The 16,411-nt window shown below is 46.9% G+C and overlaps 1 protein-coding gene across 1 annotated transcript in view; it reads right to left on the bottom strand.

Moving 5' to 3' along the window:
• GNAO1 (G protein subunit alpha o1) overlaps nucleotides 1–15,791 on the bottom strand; it is an 88,946-nt gene extending 73,155 nt beyond the window's left edge. The window contains exon 1 of the mRNA XM_026856541.1: nucleotides 15,652–15,791. Within this exon, the coding sequence (XP_026712342.1) occupies nucleotides 15,652–15,693 (42 nt within the window). The 5' untranslated portion in view covers nucleotides 15,694–15,791. The remainder of the gene's footprint in view (nucleotides 1–15,651) is intronic.
• Between the last annotated feature and the right edge of the window lie 620 nt (nucleotides 15,792–16,411).

Genomic DNA, 16,411 nt, shown 5'->3' with positions numbered 1-16,411 from the left:
CCTCAAACCCTGGATGGCTGTTTCCCAGGACAGCAAAGATCAGTTTCTCTAGTTCCACAAGCAAGAATTAAGTCTTTCAGCTTGTGTTTTCTTCTAGGCATAGACTAATGGGTCACTGACAACATTTTTAAAGTTTGGAGATGGTGGTAGCAGCAGGACCTCACTGTGTAAGCTGCTGAGGTTTAGCATACTCTGCAAATGTAGCTGCCTTCCTCCACCTACATGCGGACATAGGAATGGCTTTGCAGAGACGGGTATGTCAGGGCCTGGCTGGCTCCGGCATCCCGGGACTGATGTGTGAAGAGGCAGGATGGCTCCTTCAGAGATGATGGTAACGTGAAGACCCAGAGGAACTGTCCCTTCTCTGGCACTGCTGTCTGTTTGCTGGAGGAGTCTTGCTCCTGACTGAATGCCCGGAGAGTCACTGCGCTCCCGTCTCAGTGCCCTGGGGGCATTTCTGTGAGACACACCAACTTGGTTTGACATTTAATAAACTGCCTTGGTTTTAATTTTGTTTCTTACTTGCCAATTAAAGTGCCTTATTGCCACAGCAACAGAAGGACATCAGTAAAAGCATGGGACAAGCAGGGTTGTTACCCCCAGGAACTCAGGTGGCAAAACCATCAGACCCTCATCTGCCCCCTCCATGCAGAGTGGCTGTCAGTCTGTCTGTCTGTGCCATCAGTTTTGACTTAGCGTGAGAGAGAAAACATACAGGCAGGATTGCCAGTGTTTCTTTCCTGATATCTCACCTAAGGAGGTGGAAAAGGAAGCCTGAACTCCAGATAAATAGTCTTGAGTAGTGTATACAAAATTAAAAGCTTCTGGCTTCTGCCCATGCTTTCAAAGGTGTTGACCAGGAGGTGTGTACTCAGGGCGTGTTGGCAGGGAGTGCAATAGCATCATTCTCTCTCCGCAGAGGGGCACTGCAGCATTTTGAAGCCCGGGGATGAAGGCTTGGTGGTGAGGATGGTCCACGTGAGCCATCTGCCCTCATGGGTTGCTCTCTGCCACACCGTGTGTCGTATCTGCAGAGGCAGAGCCTGCTCTTGGAGGCAAGCCATTCCCAGTGATAACGGATGGGACAGCTTTAGCCCTGTTTATTTCAGCCTGTCCTAGTCAAAAGCTCAACTTAGGGATGAAAGGAATAGCTATTCACAGAGCTAGGAGAGTACATGCAGATCTGACCTTTAGAACAACCTTTTACAGTTACGGAGATGCTACTTTTATCACTCCACTACTTGCTATCCTGTTTATCATTCAGCTAGAACCTACTGCCCATTTCTTCTCTGTAAAGCTGGAAACAACCATCTAAGAAGCTTTGCTGGTGGTCCTGCATGTGAAATTGGACCTCTTTTCCTTCTGCACATCAGCACTTTATTTCTGACCACTCCTATCATACGTCCATCCAGATTTAGGTGCTAGGCACTGCTTCAGATGCCCTGGATTTATAGTTGTAATTCTGTGTGTGCATCAAGGTGCTGGCAGTTCAACTAATTGTTTCACATAACGTCCTGATGTCTGGTTCAAACCCAGTATTATGGTAGCCTACAAGAGAGGCCAAGGGCTGGGTCTCTGTGGCCTTGGAAGAATTTAATCTACTCAGAGCTAACACCTTTACCACAAGCATTAATGGGCACTTTTAATTAGCTGACTCCCCTTCCAGACCAACTGAGAGGAAACAGAAACTAAGTCGGTGTATCTCTGTGGCATGCCCAGACTTGGGCTGCTATTTGCAGAGGGTGCTTGAGTGAAGCTCACCCGAATCATGCCACTTGGAAAGAAGGAAGCACAGATACTTCCCCCAGCTTCTGCCCCAGAGGAGAGGAGCTGTCTGGTTCAGCGAGGAATAAACAGAGCAAAGTCAGCATCGCCCCTGCCCACCTGAGGAGACCCCACTCTTTAGCCTGTGGACAACCACCCCTCTGCTAGAACAGCCAAGAGAAGAACCCAGTTCAGTGCTGGTGGGGGGAATAGGGACAAACAGTTCACTGGAAACTGTCTTGGCACTATTAAACCTCCTTTGCTGTGTTGAGTGTAGCCATCTGGTCAGTAACTCCTGGTCTGAACCAGGAACTGTCTAAGCAGTATGAAGGGAAATCTGATTTTTCCACCTGGAGGAACTTGCTAGAATAATTCTTCCCAAACCAAAGCAACAGCTTCTTAAGGAAAAAGGGCTTATAACAGCATGGTATGCTGGTGCTGCCCGATGCGTATAACAGGGTTTATAAGGGCTGCTGGGGATAACGTCTATTTACATCTGGAATTTAACTTGCAGAAAGCTGGTGCTTTGCAGTAGACTTGGCTCCTGAGCTCAGTTCTCCTCCTAAAGGGTCACTGAAGACTCACTAGCACTGGAACTAATTGCTGGCAATCTCTCGGAGGATTTCAAGGCAAATCAGATAACGATAGTGTGGAGTGATAGGCTTCTCCTCCCCATCAGCCCTGTGTTTATTTGCTGCCCACTGTTTCTTTGCGAAGTTGATGGCAAAGGAGAAAGTGACATGGTGCAATAGCCTGTCCACTCGCTCCATCCCTTGTGCTCTTGGATCAGTCCAGAGAAATGAAGCTGAAAATGCATGCTGACAAGCAGCATGACCCCAGAACTGGGGTCTTGCCCACCCAGGGTTTTAGGGGACATATGATTAGTGGTGAAAAGGCAGCTCAGAGCTGCTGCCTGTGTGGATTACTATTATCAGCTCTGTCCTCATTCTCCTCCTTCTTTTTCCAAATATCAACTGATCCTGCTTTCTGGTTTGAAGCGTGCTAGGCATGGCTCTCTCCTTGGCCTCACCATGCAGCGGTGCCCAAGGAAGGACCATCGAGGTGCCAGCATGCAGCGGCATGGCTGCCTTACAACCGGCGGCTGGCTGCTGGGGCACGTCGAGTGCGGCAACTGCCTGAGCAGGGACAGGCTTTGCACTCTACAGCTCCTTCAGGAATGGGAAAAGGGGAACCAGAAAAGGGGTGTCTGCCCAAGAGCTGGCTTTTAAGCTAATTCAGTACAGTAAAAAGTCTGTGAGTACAACCCATGACTGTGAAATAAGCAGAGGTGTAATTTGGGTCCAGCTCCTCTTGGCTTCTGAAACCTCAGGGCCTGAGAGCCTTGGTGCTGAAACTGCTCAGTCCTCATGCTGGGGGAGAGGCTTCCTCCTCCTGGTACACAATTCAGGGCTTTAGGGCTGGGATTGTTTTGTGCATGTAATTTTTTTTCTTTTTTTTCACCAACAAGAAATAGAAGATGCTCATCACTTAGTCCACATGAAGAGCAGCTGAGCCAAGGGCTCTGCCCTGCAGAGCCTTGCGTGCTGCTACAAATCGTCCTATAGCCTTCCCTGAGGTTTTGTTCTTGGAGAGAAAGTTGAGGAAATAAAGATTTTTGCCTACTCACTCATCACAAGACCAACCTGAACTTGGCTCATGATCCACTGTAATGCTGAATATGTTTTTTTCAGCCCTGGTACATCTTTTGCCTCTGGAGTAAATTAAAGAAAGAAGTCTGCAATAGCAGCAGGTGCACCCCAACTGCAGACAGCAGATTTAACCCCAGTCCTTTTCCCGGGTGAAGGATCTCACCAGTGGAAGTGAGCATGGGAAGACACATGCATGACACAAGAGCTAAGAGAAGCAGAACTTGAACTTGCTAGCAAAAACCTGTGCACCTTGGGAGGGGTTGCCTGCAATGCGCATCAAGGGAAGCTGTAGTAAAACAAAAGCCTGTTTGAAACTAAGGGACTCAAACAAGGACAGCACAAATATCACTGGTTAAAAACCTTTGCATGCCTCATAAATATAGCAGTGGAACTTGGCAAGAGAAAACCTTTCCAAAGCTTATAGTACCAATAACAGTAATTAAAGAGAATAAAAGCTGGAAGAAAAATGGCTTCGAGACCTTTGGCTAAGGTGTCTGTGAGGTGGTGAGGAAAAACTAGCCTAAAATTCCCCTGTCTTTGGCATCCACAGAAATGTCACACTGCGCCTCCAGATAGGCTGTGTTGCCAAACCTGTCCTGCATAAAAGAAGAAAAAGTATACAAATGTGATGACATGTAGAAGGGAGGAATGGAGATGAGACCTGGTTCTCACTTGGAAAAAACTAATTCATAACTTTACAGAACTAACTCAAACTCACTTGATGGTGACTACTGGGATCTCTTTCTTCTCAGAAAAATTTTCCTTTGTTGCCTGGAAAATCATCAGCCAGCACTCATAATTTTAAATAAAAACTCAGTAAAATTGTCAAGCTGAACATTCTCCTGGCCTTAGAGAATGCTGTCTACTTCTCTGCCGTTGCCTCCTGTTGCTGGGCTTTGATCACACAGACGGGCAGGCACGGGGGGGAGCTGCGGTCCCAGGGGCAGCGAGCACGCCTCTGTCTCGCTATGCCCTTCCTGAGGAGGGCTTGGCATGGAGGCTGCCTCCTCTGGAGCACAGGAGCAGCCCGCAGGTAGGAGGGAACTGGATGGGACCCTTTTTGCTTCCCAAACCTGTGAGGAGCTATTTTGGAGCTGTAAGTCTGTTTGCATCTTGTCTCATTAATGGATGCTTGTTTCCTCTGTGCAATACATCCCCCTCCCATCCCTACTTGTAAATCTTCTACAAATCAGAACCAATTTCTCTGTCAGCCTAACTAAAAGTAACTGGTTGTATTCAACATATGACCCAACAGTCTAGATACCTGACTGAACATCTGTAATGTATACCCAGCAAGTGAGATCAGATTAGTAAACCCCCTTCCCATAAAGCAGCAAACCGCTGCTCAGGGGTAGTTTCAAAATGCAGAAAGATACAAGCCAATGACAACCATAGAGCTAACTGGAGCATGTTACTGTGGGACTGTTCCTATGTGTCACTTGATCCTCCATTCCCACGATCTCAGTGTAAATCAAGAGTAATTCCCCTCTAATCAATGGAGTTAATCTAGTCTTAAACCAATGAGGACTTAATTATAAATAGCCAACCTAGGGGAATTATTTCTTATCAAGGGAAAAGTATCTAGCAACAGTCATGCCATCAACACAGATATAATATGCTGCAAACCAGAAAACTCCTACAGCCCTGGAAAACGAAGAGCACAGCAGAAAGGAGGAAATTTGTTCAAAGCCTGTGGGTGAGATTTTCTTTGGCTCTTGAGTGGGTTTTGACACTTGGGAGAGATGCACTGTGTTGCCTGAAGCGATTCCGGGGAGATGTGTAGCAGATGTGGGTCTCTGATGGGGAAGGATGAGGCGTCCTGGGGCCCCCAGTGACTATCTATCAAAACCCCTAAACCAGACACGGGCTGATTTGTGTGTCCTGCACTTCTTTCCTGCACATTTTCTCTCTCTGACCACAAGGCTAAACATTGCCACCATGCAAAATGATACTGTTTTACAGCAGCTCTTGAGGCTTTGTTGTGTCTAATCTTCATCTGGAGCTTGATTCTCTTCTTCCTTTGAATGAATGCTGGGAACTCCTGCCTGGCCTCCCGTGGCACCTCCCGTGGCATCTTCGAGCTCCTGTTGCCCTGGGTGAGGCTGGTCCGTGCTGCGCAGCTAGACATCCTCACACACCACTCGGGAGGGGAGGCTCATGTCAAAGCAGTAATTGTAGCTGTTAAATGAGTTCCCGTGTGGTATCTTTACTCAGTTATTACCAATGTACACAATGCTGATTAATAGCCTCAGTAAAACCTGTATTTGGGTAATAAAGTCTTCATGTGTGGCGGATCTTCCACCACCCCTGTGACTGCTGCAGTACAAGAGACACGTTTGAGGTACTGCCATCCTGCTGTGCCTCTGCTGGGGGGAAGGCACCGTTCCCGAGGTGGCTGCAAGATCTCCCTGCCCAGCTGACTTACCCAGGCTTCTAGGAGCAGCCACTCACTTTGGAGGGATAAGTTTCCCCTTAGGAGTAGCAGAGTGCTGTGGGGCTTGGGCGCAGTGTTGGCACATTTTAATTTCCCCAAGGGCAGTGTATCAGCTGGGAGCCTCTATCTGCTTGACTTGCCAGCAAAATTCCCCTTTGGGAAGGATGGGACTTCACAGTCACAGGCCATGAAATGGCTCCTCTGTGCCAGGCTGTCCCCCTGTCCGGGCTAACTTCAGCGTGTGAAGGCACTGGGCTGTCCACACCTCCCCGCCAGAGCTAACAACAAAACCTGCTTGCGCAGAGCCCGAGGCGGCCGAGCGCCGGGGTTCAGCCATGCCCTTGGACCTGCTGCTCTTGCAAGGGCACCTGACGTCATGTCCTTCAGGGGGCCAAATTGCTTTGGGGTTTGCGGCCAGAGTGGCCCACTACAGGAGAATATTGTGTCCTAAGTTTATCAGCATGTGATGTAAGCAAGAACCATGTTCCCCATCCCTCCTCTCCCACATGCCCAGGCATAGCAAGGCAGCTGCCCCAGCTCTCCTCCCTCCCTCCCAAGCTTTCCCAAGCCCAGCCTGCCTGTGCTCTTGCTGTTTCGGAGCAAAGACTGTACTATCCCTCACCACGATCTCTAAATAAACATCAAATGACAGAGCCAAGGGAGAGGTCCCTTCTCAAAACATTTGTTTTATACCTTTTTGTGAGTTACACACCAAAGATCCATTTAAGACCAGGGATGCCCTATATAAATATTTTTGTTTTAAATCTAGAGACATTCAAATAATAGGAACATCACAGAAGGCATTCAGAAAACAAATATTTTAAATGGCACTCCTAAAACTGGTGAGTAAGCAGAATGACTCAGCAGCACTTCCCAACAATTCCCAGAAGAGATGGAAATAAATCCACTTAATAACTGGCATGTATTTGAAATGTGCTGAGTAGTTTGTAGTTATCTGCAATTGCTGCTGGGAGAGCTCACTCGCAATCATACCTAAAGGCAGCACCCTGCCTGCATCAGGCGGTGGCCAGATACAACCTGAACTTCAGTCTCAAACATGATGGTGTCTTTCTGGAAGGGTTTTAGCAAGTGCCTGATCACCCATATAGTCAGAAACACATATAAGCATCTTTGAAGCCTCTGCTGTGGTGTGTGTTTAACCTTAGTACCTCAGTTGCACAGTACAGCAGTAACGAGATGTATTTTTTGTTCTGGCTTACAGGTCCTTCATCCCTTCACAGACAGAAAGGCTCTACAGAAGGACAAACAGTATCTGTTCACTGACACCAGATGCTACCCAGGGCAAGGCCACTGCTGTCTGCTCTGCGGGGAGTGGTTGTGCTGAGCCCCGTTGGATGGGCTGAAATCTGCCTTGGCCCAGAAGGAGTGGATGGTGGTGTGGAGCCGGCCCTCACCTGACCTGCATCCCACCCTGGATCCAGGAGATGTCAGGAAACCCCTTTGTGGGCAGCAAGGAGGTTTTCACCTTCCCAGGGCTCTGATCCAGCTGTGCTCTTATGCCAAATATTTTTGAACACCTTGTCTTCTGTGTTGTCATGCTCTGACGGTTTCCTGGGGCTCCCAGAGGAGCTATCTCCCACCGGTATCTTGTGGAAATGGAAAGCAGCACCCCACCTCTCACTAATTCACCACTAATGTCACAGTCCCGACGCTGCTTCGCTCTCCCCTGTGTGCCAAGTGCTTCCCTGTCACATCACCTCCCTGGCAGCCCTAACTGCGGCTGCATTTGAATAACAAATCCCACAGGGGAATGAAGGCAGTCCTTCTTCCAAGGGAATAGGTTGGGTTTTATTTTTCTTCTTTTCAAACTAAAAATACAGCCTGTATCATCCGAAAATCAGTATCAAACACATAAAACTCGTGGGGGAAAACTGCATCCCTCTTTCAGAGAAAAGAGAGAGCTTGCAAGCAAAGAGCAGGAAAGAGGCATGGAGTCTGCATTTTCACAGTTGAACAGGGTTGTTGGACAGTTTTGGGGGAGGTGGGGATCCTTTTCAAAGATCCTTTGGAGGACTAGTGTTGTTTATTACTCAGAAATCAAGCTTGAAATGGCAGCTGAAAGCAGAGGTACCAGGAAAAAAAAAGCATCTCTGAAGATGGATTTGCACCTGAAGAGGTTGTGCTTTCCACCATCCAGGAAGCAAACGATGCCAGGAGAATTCATCTGACAAGCTTTTCTCCTGGTGGCTAGCTGAAAAGGAAGGCAATACTCATAATTTTAAAATCACCTTTCAGTTATTTTCTATTTTCAGTGATCCTCCCATACACTTATGTCCTCAGACCTCTCCTATCCCTCTACACTTCTAAAGCCCAAAGGGCTGGGTGGCCCTTCAAAAGTGGGTTGTCCTGATCCCTCCTAACAGCATGGAGAGAAGAAGGAAAGTGCTACAAGCCTGAGCCTGTCTCTGGCTGGAATTCCCTTTCCTGGCACCAGTGACTGCTGCCTTGTCCTCTCACAGTGTCTCTCTGGGAAAACTCAGGCACCATCTTCTTTAACGTCCTCTTTAGGTGGTGAAAGATGTGATTAGATTCAATGTGGAGCTTGGAGTTGGAGTGAGATGACTGTGGTCTCTCTCCTATCAATGATCCCCTGAGAAATCTCTTTCCCGCCTCTGCTTTTCTTCAAGAGAAAATTAAAAGGCCAGTTTTAATTGATGGCATCTGTTCTGGTCAGTGGTTTCATAGGCTGGTTAGCTATAAAGCTGATCTCAGAACTGAGAAGGTGGCATGGATGGCAAGCGTCACCAATCTACAGCACCTGGCTGATGCTAAGTGCTCACCAAAGAAACAGATCTGAGTGGCATTTTAAGGTGTGACTCCATCACTTATTCTCATCTGGCTCACTTAGAAATGATGCTGAAGTGCATCAAAATATTTTTTTCCCCTTGGAAATGTGTTTCTTAGGAACAGGTTTCCGACTGCACAGAGGGACTGGAAGATCAGGTGAACTATCCCACCCCATCCCCTGACTCCTGCCCATTCACCACCAGCCCACGGTGTCCAGGAGAACCCAAAAAGCAGACCCAGTGTTTACTTTTGAGTGAGGATGAAAGCGTTGCCATGCCAACACCACAGATAGCATCCTGAAGCAGGACCAATGTGAAAAACATCATGCTGGCATATCAACCACTCAGCAAGGTGGCACCTTCCAGAGAGCAGCCTTCCACACGACTCGCGTTTCCAACTTGCTACGCGACTGCCGCCCACTCTCCCCTGCCTCATTTCAGCTCCATTTCACACGGCCTTTTTTCACTCTTCAGGAATTTTAACTAGAACTGGGTATATTGGGTCACCCTGGGGAAGTTTGCTTTTCAGAGCTCTGTCAGTGATGGATAATCATCTGTTGAAAGACAGGTTAGCTGATACTGCCTCGCCATCCATGCAGTTCAGTCACTTGCCTAGAGCACCCAGCTGTTTCCACTGCTATTACATTTTCTAAGCTATTTCTATTTGGGTCCCTGTTCCTCCCCTTTTCCTCAGAGCTGGTGTCATCTTCCTCCCTCACAAACTCAGGATTTCTTCCTGGTCACAAGCACTGTGACATGTTTGCAGAAGACTGGGATTCTGACTGTTGTTCATCATCACTACTGCTGCCCTATAAATAGCTGTAATCCATGTGGTGCCAGAGCTAAGATCACATTTTAGCCCTAAATGAATCGCCAGTTTTCTATTGTAATTACCCAGTTTGGAAAGGAGGACAGATTGACGAACTTAGCCTAAGTAAAACTCTACATGAAGATTCCAACCATACAACCTGCTTATTTAATTGGATGGCTCTTCTAGACCAAATTCTGTCTGCAAAAGCAAGCCATGATGTGTTTATAGCCATGACACAAGCTTATTTTGTCTCCTTTCTAAATGCTGTCTTTATGAGTAGCATGACTACAGCGAACCAGACACCAGTTCTGGGGTGATCTTTTTTGCTATATGAAGATCATCATACGTTACTGACGTGATGACCATGACTTGAGCTTTGCAGGAGCACAGAGCCAAGCTGTGCTGTTGCTGCTGCAGCAAAGCAAGGTCTCCTGGGTCTGGCTGCGGGTCTCAGCTGACTTGGCTGGGATCAATCCTGATGATGAGTGAGTTTGACTCTCCCTAAGAGCTAGAGCAGAGGCATGGAAGTAGACTGTTTCAGGCTCTTTTAGCTGACACAAAGAGCTACCATAAACTGTCTTCACACTCTGCTGTTACTGTGATTATTTATTAGAGAAAGATTTTGTATTTTCAGGGGCTCAAGGGATTTCTAAAGGAGGAAAATACATTAGTTAGTGGGATGTGGAAGGCACAGGTGAAAGAGACTCCAGAATTGGTGTATAGTGGGGCTTGTGGGCCATGCCCCAGGACCATGCAGTCAGAGGTTACTCCAGGATTTCCCTTGTTCTTCGCTGTCTCACTCTTTCTCCCACACTCTCATTTTGCAGCAATGATTCCCAATACACTGGCCATCTCAGCCAGCAACAACAAGCCTTTCCTGAATGAGCCAACCATCTCCCCGGCAACAAGGCAGGCTATGAAAATAATAAGTGCTTCCTTTCTGTTTTATGTTTCCCACCTCTCAAGAAATGCCCTGCCTTTTATTTGTCTCCACTGCTCAGAAACATGAACGATGGTAACTGAAATGCACCTTGTGGATGGACCTAGAGGGAGGTATGCAAGAAAGATGGCTTTGGTCTTAATGGAAAAGAGTGACAGATCTTTACATCTTAGTGAAGGGCAGGCTGAAATATTTGTCTGGCACTCTCACAGTGATGAACCCAGCAGACCCAGTACAGCAGGAATGGCTATTGCATACAGAAAGCAATCAGACTTCAGCTGCAGCTGGACATCCAGACAAATGCTGACACCAGGCAAAAGTGGGGTGGCTAATGACCCTCTTAGGCCCTTTCTCCTTTTCTCTCACCCCATCCTGCTTCTCTACAAAGCAGCCCTAAGTTACACTTCACCATGCTGAAGTTCCCATCGCTTACAAAAGCAGACCAGCAAGGGTTGGCCATATCCTCACTGCAGCAGCAGAAACCCAGGAAACCTGCATCCATCCCCCAGATCACCCCATTAGCTACCAGATATCAAACGGAAGCTTCCTACCAGCATGGCAGTGCCTAATTAACCTCATCTGCCCTCCCCAAAGTTATTAGCAGCTTTTTTGCATTCCTCAGAGAGCTTCGGTTAGGGACACGCAGTAGGAGCCAGCTGGTCTAAACAGATACCTGCCTGAAAAGAAGTAAAATCCACAAATATCTCAAGCTGACAAGTAGAAAAAGGCAGTTACACAGGAGCAGATCTTACAAAAGAGAGCTCCTCCCACACAGTGATCCCTTCCAGTGGCTGGAAGGCTGCAGGTGACAGTGGCTGTGTCGTCAGTCCTGCCACTGCCTCTGGCACATGCAGAGGGTACAGGGCTGGAGCCACAGGCTTTCTGCCTGCACCCCGCTGTTCAGAAGCAGGTTAGAGCTGGTGCTCGTGGCCCTCCTTGCCAGCTGCCTTGGGTGGGCTGTTCAATTACACTAAAAAGATTTTTTTAAATATTACTAGCCAGTCCAGGTACATCTTTGTTCAGCTCACAGTTCAGGAGTTACACACTATACAGCATAAGGTCACTACAATCACATTTTGCTACAAAGCCTGAAAGAAAAAAATTCCCTATCAAAATTTTTTAACACTTTAACTGCTTTTTAGTTTTCCCTTTCACAGTTGAAGCAGAGACATTTCCAGACTCCCACTGGGAAAAAAGTTCAATTTGAAGGTCACTGCGTGCCACCTCCAGACCCCGAGGGCAGGACTTGTGACCCTGCCACCTCAGACACTTGTATTTGAGCCACGAGACTGATATTGGGATTCTCTGTTGAGTAATTTCTGAACAATTTCATCCTGTTTCTGTCTGGTTTATGTTAATATGAACACGATCTACAGCTGTTTTCACAGCAGCTTGCACAGGGCAGTGTGCTTGACTGGGCAGGCTCAACTGCAGCCTGGGACCACACCAAGCTGTGGACACCCCCACCCCAGACTGGCTGTAGCTCTGGTGTTGCACCTGAGTGAGTCTGCAGGTGCTGCATTTCCAAATAGCTTCTGGGGTCAGCACTGATCTGCCAAGGAAGAGACTTCAGACTTCATCCAGTTAGCATTTCTGAAGCTGGACTTTGGAACTGGCTTTTCAAATGGAGATGAAAATCCATCAGTTCCCTGCCCTTCCTGCTTGGTCAGAACCAGACACTAGCACTGACTTCTAGATTCCTGGCTTTAAAACTCCATTTCCCATTTCCTCCACCTGGGTACAGTGAGGAATTTGCTTTGTTAATACATTTGCGCTTTAGAGAACTCTTTAATCCAGAGGCTACATGTTATGGCCTGACTCCTTCCTGCCTGTTAATCTGATTATGAAGGTAAGGACTGAGTAGTGCCCTATGGACCAGCTGGAGGGTCTTGAGTAGCCAAGCAACACCAAGCCTCTGCCCATCTTCCTTCATGCAATCCCTTGCTCTTGGCTAGTTGGGGATCCAGACCTAGGGCAGTGATGGCCCTGGAGAAGAGGAGCACCCACAGACACCCACAGCTGGTTCCTGTGTCCTCACTGACTGCTCCTTTTCTGCCTGCCCTCTTGCAACATGTAAAGGATTTGTGACTTTGCACTTGCACAGTTTTTCTGGAGTTTCAGACTGACCTTCCAGGCTGTGCGTGGCGATAACATGTCATGAGCTGGAAGGGCGTGCTCCTGCCTCCCTGTGCTGAAGGATATGAAACAAGAGCCTAGGTGATGCCTCCAGTCTTTTGTGAGCCAGGCACAGTTGCAAGAAAACCTGCTCCCCTGAACAAGCAGCATGTAGAAAAGTGAAATCCTACATGCAGACTGCTGTGTTCTCAACCTGGGGACAGGTCCTTATCAGCAGAGATGGTCAGCAAGACCTGGAGCATCTGCTTTTCATGATATATTTTGTCTTTTTAGCTCCTATTTGCTACACTGGTCTCACTTTGACTGACAAAAGCTAAGGGGTTTAGTCTTGACTCTTCCTCCAGTCTTTTGCTCCTAATAGACTTAATACTGGAGGTATAATTATGAGCAGAAGAAAAATGAGAACAGAGAGAGAGGATTTGGTTATTTTACCTCAATAATAAAAGCACAAATAATCTCATTTGCATTTATTAAGTAGAGGAGGATGGGTTTTTTTTCTCCAAACATGGTCAGGGTGCCATTTGGAAGGGATACAGGGGCAGATGCATCTCCCATGAGGTTGGGGTGGGGGAAGCTGTAATAGCCAAGCAGTCCCTGGGGAAAACCTGTCCTGGGCCCGTGCTCCCTCCTTCCCTGTTGCTGAATCAGGCTTGAGCAGCCACAGTCCCGGCTCCCATTCCTGAGCTCTCTTCTCTTGTGGGCTTAAGTGATGAGTAGGGGAAAATCCCCCACTAAAAGATTTGCATTGGAAACCTTGGCTGAGGAATGACTTTTAAAATAGAAAAGCTTTTCTTGAAAAGGGATGAACCATGTAGCATAATACTCAACAAATTGCTTGTTTAATGGCCTCTCTTTATAGCAGCTGTGCATTAATAACAAAAGCGGTGCAGCAGACATCATGCACGTCTTTGTAAGATTAAAATAAATACTATTTCATACTAATACCAGCAACTTTCTGTGGAGGTTGACTAAGAGAAAGGAGCAAGTGGAAGACCACAGTCTGAGAGACTTGGTTTCTTTCCCCTTTGTCTACTGCTGGATGAAGGAATATTACTCCCATCTATGAAGGGAGAAGATACTCTGAATCAGTCCTCCCAGACTGTTGTTTGGTTTATAGTGGTTTGTGGCAAGCTTATCTGTACACAGTCAGCATGACACCATTGTATGATAGGAGTAATTCCTCCAGGACTGCATACCTTAGGGGAGAGGAGGCTGGGGAGAACTTAATCTAACTTGCTTTTTACTTTGCAAGGCATAATATATGATCCCTACTGCCATAAAGCATAAATTGAAACAAGAGTGTTTCACACTAGACATATCATGAGGACAGCAAAGCAGTGGGCCAGGTTGCCCAAAGAGGGTGTGCAGTCTCTGTCCTCAGAGGATTTCAGACCCAACTGGCTAAAGCCCAGAGCAACCTGATTTGACCTCAGAGCTGACCTTGCTTGAGCAGAAGGTTGGGCTAGACACCTCCTGAGCTCCTTTCCAGTCTGAGTTATCGTATGACCCAAGGAACATTTGGCATCTTTTCCATAGGAATATGAACAGACGTGACATTTTGTGCAGCCCAGTACTCCATCTCTCATTCCTGGCAGTCCTGATAACAGCTCTCCCCTATCACACCCCATACTTTGCCAGGCCTGACACTAAAGCAGTGCTGAGTTTTCCTTCTCATATTAGGACTTCAGGCATTTAAAAAATAAAAAAAAATTTTTACATTTTACAGCTGTCTGCCACACACTATTTATCAGACACAGAGAATGATTTGTTTCTGTTTTCCTGGGCATAGGTTTTTAGCCGAGACAAGATACGTTGCCTTGCTGAGAGCTGAGTCACCAAGTAATCAACAGATTAATGCATTCAGTTCGAAAGCCATCAGCATTAGTTCTCGGCAAGCTCGCAAGAACTCCATTATGGTATCATCTCTATGTTTGGGATGGAAATGTCTCCAGGATTTAGAGTTCCTGTGGGAAAAATCCCTAGATGCAAAGAAATCAAAATACCCCTTTATGATTGGGAGAAATAAGGTAGCTTTTCATGCAGTAACACCACAGCAGGATTCTGGCATCCTTTCTAGTGAATGCTTTTATTATCAACCCTCAGATAAGGATTTTGGGGTATGTTGTATATATTTGATAGCTACCTAAAAATAGTCATGACAAACTCAGTGGCGTATAGACTTTGCCTTTACCAGGTCTTTAATCTGAAAGTATTTTATTACCAGTGAAACTAGGTAGTTTTACTTTCTCTGTGATGGCAGCATGCAAAAAGGGTGGTTGTTACTTTTCTAGGGCTCTGAGTTTCTCGGTGCAGGCTTGGTCTGAGCCAGAAATGCAGTAAGGAAAGGCAGAGGCTGGCAAAGGCACCTCACAGAGGAGCCACTGTTTAAAAATAGGAAACTGGTTAAAGTAACAAAAGAGTAACAACTGTAAAAGGACAGGCTGGCCTAGGTGTGTGGCATGAGAAGGCCAGACATCGCACACTTATTCTGCTAGGACGCATGCTAACACTGGTGCCTAAGACCCTGTTCACTGAAGTAATACATCCTCTTGTTTGCAAGCGAAATTGCTGTTTGGGTACACTTGGATGGGGGATGTATCAGTAAAAGCCAGTCAAGTCCCTGCAAAAGTCAAGCTAATCCTAAAAGCTTTCCCGTATTAGCAGGCAGTGGAAGGGATCTGAACAGCAGCAACACTTCTCCCTGAGACATTCTCCTTGCAGCCTGTGTATGCAGCACATGCACCGTAGACAGGACACATGTTCTCACTGTTTCCCCAAGTCTGTCAGTACCTCTGCCTAAGCTGTCCCTAGATAACAGAATATTTTTTGTACTGGCCTGGCTAGTGCCAGGGCATGAGAGACTGTGGCTGTTGTGACAAAGATGTCCCCAGGGCTACACTTCCTAGCGTAGGTGTACAAATGGTGTCATATGCAATTGTGCCTAAGCCTCTGTTTGTTGATGTGCATGTGCAACAGGCACACAACAGCGATGTAAAGCTTCCCCCCTTTTCCATCCAAGGTATTCAGATTGTGCAAATGCCTCCTGTATGTGCTCTGGAGTCTCCAGGTGCTCAGCTCTCTGTACCCGAACAGTGGTGATTTTAACTTACCCGTCGTTCCTTATCACCGTATTCAATGCCCAAGGTATCCATGGCACGTACAATAGCGGCCAGTGACTGTATAGTGTTGCTGTAGACCACTGGCTTGTACTGCTTCACGTCTTCTCCAGAGAAGCCATCCTCATGGATGATCCTGAAGAAAACACAAAGGACAAAAATCTCTTGAGAATGTCATTTCAGTAGGGGAGACATTTAAAAGAAAGCTGTGCTTTTCTGAAGAGCACATCTGCTAGCTTGATTCACTTAATTTAGTCAGCATTTCTTTTTAAACCTTTCTGGTTGTTCACCAGTGGTGTGTCTGAGCCCAGTGCCTGGAATTAGCATCCCTTTTTCTCTCTCTCAAGGAGGTTTTGTGCAGGGTTGGCACACATGGTACCTCCCTCCCAAGTGAACTGCAAACACAGAGCCTCGTGTTTGCATGCTTACTAGTCACAGTGGGGAGGTTTCCAGGTCCTACATTACCTTACCTGTCAAGGTCTATGCAAATATGTTCAATGTTTACAATGACCATCAGGTCAGATCTTAACCACTGAAACAAGTAACAGAAAACCCTAGTTCTTGTGTAGTCATTTTCACAGTAGCTCCTGAGGCACCTTACAAAAGGAACCAGAATCAAAATACCCCAGTACATACTGGGACACAGGATAGGGGAAGTGACTTAGTTGTGTAGCACTTAAACTATTTACAACCCTTCACACCTCTATCCTGTTTCCCTCTCTGATAAAAGTAGTACTGGGAGTTTTGCAGCCTC

The sequence above is a fragment of the Athene cunicularia genome (genome assembly GCF_003259725.1).
Source record: "Athene cunicularia isolate RWA chromosome 11 unlocalized genomic scaffold, athCun1 chr11_part1, whole genome shotgun sequence".
NCBI lineage: Eukaryota > Metazoa > Chordata > Aves > Strigiformes > Strigidae > Athene > Athene cunicularia.
Note: the sequence above shows the minus strand (reverse complement) of the source record. Positions and strands in the feature narration are given on the sequence as shown.